General features: G+C 37.8%; 1 protein-coding gene across 1 annotated transcript in view; it reads right to left on the bottom strand.

The window, feature by feature from the left end:
• Positions 1-1560: 1560 nt before the first annotated feature.
• bfsp1 (beaded filament structural protein 1) overlaps positions 1561-8527 on the bottom strand; it is a 19126-nt gene continuing 12159 nt past the window's right edge. Inside the window, exons 5-8 of the mRNA XM_088351739.1 lie at positions 8166-8279; positions 5422-5642; positions 2966-3057; positions 1561-2884 (exon numbers count right to left, since the gene is read on the bottom strand). Coding sequence (XP_088207865.1) covers positions 1875-2884; positions 2966-3057; positions 5422-5642; positions 8166-8279 — 1437 coding nt within the window. The 3' untranslated portion in view covers positions 1561-1874. The remainder of the gene's footprint in view (positions 2885-2965; positions 3058-5421; positions 5643-8165; positions 8280-8527) is intronic.

Raw genomic sequence — 8527 nt, forward strand, 5'->3', positions numbered from 1 at the left:
CTTTTTACAATCATTTTTCTCTGTCCAACTGTTGTACAGGTCGTAACTGTAAATTATTCAGTGTCATCCTCCTTCGAGATTCTGTTGATACTTTTGTGACACAAACGAGAAGGAGAGGAATGTGTGATTCATTTGCAGCCTGTGCTCCTCAGTTTGTATTTCATAATCTTTGATGTATACTATAATAAATCTATCCAGCTGTTTATTAAAGCGCTCCACTGATTTCAAGCAATAACGTTCTCTGGAAGAAGCATCGAGCAATTTTATTCCTTTTGGAGATGTTGAATCAGGTAGGTCAATAATGAATTTACGTATGCAGAAACAACAAATTAAAGTAGAGGATCAGTTATTTATTAGTTGAGCCATTCAACAAAAGGGAATTGATACAAATAATTTACAAGGTAGGAGGTTGTAATATTTGTATTAATACCCCCAAATGAGTAGTGGCACTTGTAATGCATAAAGTACCTATAGTAAATCTTAATAAATAAAAGTTTTGAAAAGTACTCAACACTGATTTTTTTTCCTCCTAAAAACTAATAAAATGTCAAAGAAAATAGAGTACTTAAACTTACAAAAACAAACTCATTAAAAGACAAAATGAAGATTCCGGAATGGCCAAGTCAAAGTCCGGAATTGAGTCCAATTAAGATGCTGTGGTGTGACGTTAAACAAGCAGTTCATGGCAGAAAACTCTCTAATTTGGCAGATTTGAAACAGTTTTGCAAAGAAGAATGGGCCAAAACTCCATCATCGTGAAAGCCTCATTCAAATTATGGTAAATGTTTAATTCCGGGCAGCACGGTGGTACAGTGGTTAGCGCTTGTGCGGCACAGTTCTGAGACTATAAGATCGAACCTCCTGTGTGGAGTTTGCATGTTCTCCCCGTGCTTGTGTGGGTTTCCTCCGGGCACTCCAGTTTCCTCCCACATTCAAAAAACACTCATTTCAGATGAATAGGCCGGTCCAAATTGTCCCTAGGTGTGAATGAGCGAGCAAATTGTCTGTCCCTGTGTGCCCAGCGACTAGCTGACAACCAGTTTAAGGTGTCCCTTGCCCACTCCCTGAAGATAGCTGGGATGGGCTCCAGCACCCCGCGACCCTACTGAGGATAAGCGGTGCAGAGAATGGATGGATATAAATATCATATTCTGCCTCACTAGACAGAATCAACATTTCAAAAATGCTTTTGTATTTCCTTAGGTTGTTTCTGGGTGATTTTAAAATTAGTTTGATGATCAGAAACCGATGAGTGATAAATGTGCAAAACAAAATATAAATCAGGAAGAGGGAAAATACTTCTTCTGTATGTTCTTTTACTTAATGAAAAACAGAGAGCTAAATACTATAACAACTCTGCAAAATACTGGAAATTACTCAGAAGTACTCAAACCTACCGAAAACGTCTGAAGAGTAATCAAACGTACAGAACTGAAGTACTGAAAAGTACTGACATTTGTGAAAAATATTGAACTGAATAAATTTACTCTAAGTGTACTGATACATACTGGGGCCCTTATCTATTTTTTTGCAGTGTGAAAAACAGAAAAACAGAAAATGGATCTTTGAGTCGTTTTTATTGAAGATAACAAAACAAATTAGTACACAGCAAAATTGTGGTGAGGGTTGGGGGACTGGCATCCAATTGTACAAATGAGTTTAAGTGGGGGCAAATTGCAGTCTAAAAAGAAGGAGCACAACTTCCTTGGTCAATACTTCTCATTTGTTTTAATACTTTTTTCATGATTGTTCTCTGCTTTTTCAAACGGTTTTGGGTTCCAAGTTTTCAGACGGTAAAGGACCAAAATGTAAGTGAGGCCATCTAGAGGCTGAATGTAGAACTGGAGGAGCTAGAGAAAGAACTTTCGCTGGTTTTAGTGTTTCTTCTTGCTGGATTTCTCAATGGTAGTTTCCACTACCATGGAAGTCTCCTCATAACCTTTAAGTTTTCGCCCGTCTGAAAACTTCTCCACGGATTCCAAGACCACCTTCTCGTAGCTCATTGCATTGGGAGTGAAGCTGCTGGAGCTGGAGCTAGTTCCAGATCCGGGAGTACTGGAGCTGGAGCTGGAACTAGAACTAGAGCTAGAGCCGGAGGTAGACCCGGAGCTTGTGCTGGTGCTGCTGCTAGAACTGGAACTGGTACTAGCAGTGCGTGGCATAGACCTTGGAGTTTTCCCGCTCGATCTGTCGTCGTCCTTGTCCTTTTTCGGCATGGCAGGGCCTGCCGGGATTGGATCCTTGGGGCCAGACGACGGCCGGACGGGGTCTGGGTCCTTGGGTTGGGGTTCAGGTTGGTCTTTCTTCACCTTGTCTTTGGAGTCATCTCTCCCCTTTCCTCCAATGTCGTCCTCCTTTGGAAGTGGGGTCGGGACTCCAGGTCTAGGCCCTATCAAGGGCTGGGGTGGTTGAGGGGGTTGAGGTGGCACAGTGTGTCCCAGGGGCTGGTCTTTGATTGTAACCACCACGTGGCCAACGGCAGACTTATCGGCACAAAAGCACGGGTCCGGGTAGCTGCCTTCGCCACTGACGAGGACGTAACGACTTTTGGTATAGAAATCAGCGATGGGCTCTGGTTTCCGGTACTTCCTCATTCGATCCCTGACGATGTTACAAAGTGTATCGAATGCCTTGGTTATTTGAGCTCCGTCTGGAACGTCCTGAGGGGACACTCCGGAGAACATTGGCCTCTCCTCAGTCCTCCTAATGCTATCTTCCCTGTTTTCGTCTTTCGGATCGTCGGGCGGAGCATGTCCTCCGGCGTTCCTCTCTTCCTGACCGTTGTCGATCACGTCTCGGAGGTCTTTCTTCTTCTGTGCTTTCTTGGCCATGAATTTCTGGCGAGGTTTAATGTTGGTGATGTCATGAATGGCGAGGGTGATATCTAGAAGCAAGAAAATAAATTTAAAAAGGATATTTAGCTTCATTAGCACGTTTATTGTTACAATATTTTTGACCTACTTACCTTTGCCCCCTTTTGAGGAAGAAGCAGGTTGGGTGTAGTGATAACTGGTTGTAAATAGGGTGACTGGTGTGCCAATGATTGCCGAATTCAACCTGTTAGAGGTAAAAAATTATATTCACTCTTCACTCTTTCACTGCCATTGACGACTATAGACGTCTAAGATTTTTATTTTGGTTGGCATACAATAGTAAAAAAATAAAAAATAATTTTTGCTGTTGAAAATGTTTCGCTGATTACGAAGTAGAAACTTTAAATATATGTTCAAAACAGGACCTTTACAAATGCCCCAATAAACTAATCTTTATTTATAGACATCTACTCTCTCCATATTTTCTCTTCTTTTTTTTTCCAATTGAAAAAAAAAATTCAGACGTGCAGTACTTTATTATTTTTGTCATGATTACCGATGTGATGCACCTCTGCCCGCTCCTTTGGCGCCAACTGCCTCGGACTCTGATTGGCTCCCTGTCACTATTTAAACCCACATCTATCTGTCACCTGTTGTCAGTCTGTCTGTGAACCTCAGTGTACTCTAAGCAAGCTTTTTGAACCCTGACTCCCACCTGCTTTTGCTCCCGTCAGTTTCCCGGCTTCGACCTGTTTTTTGATCCTGACCACGTCTAGTCTCCTCTCCTGGCTTTCGACTCGTTTCTGATTCCGACCACGTTTTTTGTTCTCCGGCTACTGACCCATTTTTTCCCATTCCCGACACCGCCATCGCTCACCACGGAAGTCCCCCCTCCGCGTTCAGAGCGACGTGCTCCCTGCGTCCAGCGATCGTGGGTGCAACCCTTTTCTTTCCTCTAATAAAACTGAGAGAAACGTAACGCAAGTGGGTCCTGTCTCCGTTCTGGTCCTGCCAATTTTTTTTCTATTCTTAACTTATGTCTGGTAGATTAAATAGAGTAATACTAAAATTGTGAAAATTCCTAAATATAATTATATTAAATTGTGAAAATAAATTAAAAAATAAAATCCTACTATACTGGACAAAAATAGATAGAATATAGTAAGATGACAAAATATTTATCATTCTTTAGAAATATGAGAAAATAATACGAAATACGAGCAACATTTTTTAGGAGAATATTGTACAAATATACACTGTACAAAATAAAAAAAATGTGTATTTTAAATGAGACATTTAGACAAAGTATTACTTTGCTTATTTTACCTCCAAGGAAATAAATTACGAAGAAATGGAAATTTCATCTCATCTCATTAGCTGCACAGCTTATCCTCAGTAGGGTCGCGGGGGTGCTGGAGCCAATCCCAGCAATCATCGGGCAGTGGGCAGGGGACACCCTGAACTGGTTGCCAGCAAATCGCAGGGCACACAGTTTGAATAATAATAAACATCTTCCTTATTTGTTTCATGAAGTACTTTTATTTGATTTTACCTACACATAAATATGTCACAGATTATTTAAATGTATGCGTTTAAAATACTTACTTAATACTTTACTTATTTTATTTTTGTAACTTACTACTCTGGTAAAAATACTAAAATAATAACACTTAAGTGTCTATGATGGCGCACATTGTTATGCTTACTTAAAGTCTAAAAAGTCTGTATTTGGAAAATAAATCATTCTTAAAATATTCTTATAAGGAAGATATTCCCCGACGTACATTTTTGAATATTTCTTAAAGTATTATAAGAACAATGATACGATAATAATAAAACTAATACTAAGAATGAGCAAAAGAATTTGCCATGAGCCTTATTAGACAATTTGGGTTATTTTAGGATAAGAGTGTTCAGTGTATTTCTCGTGGACACCAGGTAGCCCTCTAAGGACAGGTGAATTGTTTGTTTCTGGTTTCTTATACATTTTTTAGTAGTTTGGTGCCAATTGTTTGTTTTACTGTTTAAATTGTTCCTTGTTTTTCCATTTCATTCTTTGTTTCTGGTTTGGGTCATGTCATGTTTGGTTTTGTTTGGACATTTTTTCAACATCTTCTTTGTTTGTTACTTTGTTCCTTGCATTGCTATTTCAGTTTGGGTCTTTGTTTCGGGCTTATATATTGTCAGGTTTGATTTTGTTTGAACATGTTATGTTAGGTTTTTGGGACCCCTCGTTTGTTACTTTGTTCGTGGTGTTGATATTATATTCATTATCCAACCATCCATTATCTGCACCGCTTATCCTCAGTAGGGCCGCGGGGATGCTGGAGCCCATCCCAGCCATCCTCGGGCAGTGGGCAGGGGAAACCCTGAACCGGTGGCCAGCCAGTCGCAGGGCAGTTGATATTATATATCATCCTTATTTTAAGTATGCCCACCGCAGTTCTTGTTCCCATCACTTGGATCCACTCCCAAAACGTAACAAAATCACTTGAATTAAGTACATTTATCTGCTGTTTCAGCTAGAGTTATTTTCTTCTAGTAATTACGTCTTGAGGAGTTTGATTGTTGATCTCATCGCATCTTCTCAGGTAAACAAACTCCTCACCTGGTGTCCTCGTTCTCGATGATCCTTTTGTACCTCTCCAGCTCGTTCTCCAAAGAAGTTTGGTACATGGCCAAGTGGCGACACTCGCAAGTGAACCTCTCCAGGGCCCTCTCCGCTTCCTCGATCTCCTTGCGAAGCGATTCGATTTGCTCGTTGTACTTCTGGATCTCCTCGTCAAAATTCTCCTGGGTGCCCCTGATGGCTTGCTCCAACATCGCCGCCTGCAAATCGTGTGCAAGCCTTTTTTAATCAACACCTTCTGATTAAATGATCTCTCAGAATTAGAAGTGCCCCTGAGGAAACATAATAAGTTGCCACATTGTATCGTCTCCTTGAATGACTGCTTGAAATTTGAGCTCATAATGAAGTTTGTGCATGATCAAGGTTGAAGTTGCATACATTTAATAAACTACGTGAGATAAATGAGCAATAATGTGCACACCTTATGTTGCATTTCAGGTTGTAGACAAGTTTTACGCCAAGGGTCAAAAACCTTTCAGATGCTCAGAGCTACTTTTTGTTACTGATTAGCACATGGTTACACGTTTTGTATGCATTCCGAGGGTAACATCTTATCCTGTTACTACTATATAATTACTATGTTATCATCATGTTATTGCCAAGTTGTACTTATTAGGAGGATTAAAATGGACTTAGTCAACCACTAAGACATCTTCCCTGTATAAGAGCACTGAGGTTTTTTTTAGTACAAAATATTGGCTAATTTCAAAAGGAAATGATCATGTATTTCAATTGTTTCTCATGCCAGTTAAAGGTCAAACCTCATACAGTGTCACAATGGACAGGGAGACACAAGGGGACAGAAAATTCGAGCAGATTTAATTTTCCCTTATGCTCCGGTCCGGAGCCATCGCTCTAAAATGCTGGTCTACTAGTGATCCCAAGAGCCAAGAAGAGATAAGCAGGTTCAAGAGCGTTCTCCAACCGGGCCCCGGTGTTGTGGAATGCTCTGCCCGTGGAGATCCGATCTGCAACCTCAGTGGAACTGTATAAATCTAGGCTTAAAACACCCTTTAATTCTATATCATATGAATAAACTATATTTTATGTTGACAATATCTGTTTATTATTTGTTATTGCAACATCCGTTGCAGCCTGGTCATCTTGGAAAGGGGATTACCTCATGTGCGGTCCCTTCTCAAGGGTTCTTCATTTTCCTCATGTTGAGGTTTTTGAGTTTTTCCTTACCCTCATGTGGGTTTTAGATCAGGGGATGGTGCAATAATCTGATGTGTGTGCATCCCTTTGAGACTCCTTGAGATTTAGGGCTAAACATGATTTGACTTGACAATGATCCAACAACGCTGAGCTATTTTTTAGAACAGGTCCACATTCTATTCAGGTTTTCTTAGGGGGCTTCCTGGTTTACATTGGTGACGCAAATTCAACAATATTTTTCACAAATGGCAAATTAAATGAGGAAAACGTAACCTTACACTGTTCTTAAGATGTCAGACACTTTGGGTAACTTAAACAAATCTGTTTTTTTTATTTTGAATGTTGAATTAAGAAAAAAAATATCAGCTGTCTAAAATAAAAGTAAATTCATCTAATTAAAAGTTGTGATTTTTATAATTTTAATATATTTGTAACCCCCATTATCTTGTAAAATATGAAAACGCATTTTTTTACATCATTCTTTTCATTTTAGTAATTTTTTTTACCATTTTTCTGGTTCAATAAAAAAATTATATTTTTTAGAATAAGCGAAAATAAGCCTACATGGCACTTCCACGTATACAACAGAAATAAAATATTTTTTTTCATTTTACGGTACTTGTATTTAAGTTATTTTAAGATTGTGTTTTCTAATTGAGAAAGAAAATGCTGAACATGAGCAAAAACATTTTTCACCTGCCACACAGAACAGTAGTTTTTTTCCGTATAAAATGGGAAATTGCCCCTTTGAATTTTTTATCTTTATTGAAATAAGAAAACTGTTAGATAAAACCATCAAAACAACCTGTCATTTGTGATACCAGAAATCTTTTTTCAATAACAAATAATTAAAGTATTTTTAAAAAATCACAAAACACATGTATCTATGTACCTTTTTTAATTTTACCATATGGGAACGTTGAAAACTACACTAAAATGAGGAAAGAAATATAGAAAATGAACCAAATTTTCTCCAAAAAGAATCACAACACGTACAATAATAATAATAATAATAATAATAATAATAATAATAATAATAATAATAATAATAATAATAATAATATGATGGTGGTAATAATAATAATAATACAAAATAATAGAAATAATAACAATAATAATGATAATAATAATAAAAATAATGATAATAATAATGATAGTAAAAATAATCATAACAACAATGATAATATTAATAATAATCATCATCATCATTTAAAGCCATGATGGCTTTAATAAAACGGGATAATACTGACATCTACAGGCAAGTTCACGTTAAAGCTTTGGCGTTTAACAATGAAGTTTTTAAGCGACTACTGCACAACAAAGCAGTAATAGTCATTTTCACATTATACAAAAAAACAGGTACACCTTAAATAATAATGCTAAAATCCTCGTTAATTAGTGTTTTTTACTTAAATGCAAAAAATAATGTATTAAGTGACGAAGTTTATGTAATAATACTTTTTATTTTGTTTCAGATTCCAAAGAGAACGCGGAAAAACCTTTAAAAGTGTTTTTTTTTATCATAAAAATGATTGTAGTTGCCATGGTGACCATGCATCACTTACCTCGGCCTGGAGACGTTGCTTTTGGTCCTGCAGCTGGCAGATGGCGCTCTTGTACTCTTCCAGTTGGGCTTGCAGGGCGGGCAACCTGCTCTGCATGAGCATCTTCTCTTGCTCCTTTGCAAACAAAAATAAATGATAATATTATTGTTATTATTGTCCTCGCTAGAAGTTACTGGTAAAATACTGCTCAAATTGTTAGTTTGTGATGGGTTGACTCTGCTAAATTGTGTTGCTTCAACTTTTCCTTCAACAACCACTTTTGTTATTTTTTAAATTTTCTCAAAGTATTCAAAATATTTAGGTCACATAGAAGATAAAATATTAAGAAGCTATGAGCTAAATAACACAAGGTAAGTAATCTC

This window comes from Urocampus carinirostris, chromosome 13 (assembly GCF_059441175.1).
Source record: "Urocampus carinirostris isolate Australia breed hairy pipefish chromosome 13, RoL_Ucar_1.0, whole genome shotgun sequence".
NCBI classification, from domain to species: Eukaryota; Metazoa; Chordata; class Actinopteri; order Syngnathiformes; family Syngnathidae; genus Urocampus; species Urocampus carinirostris.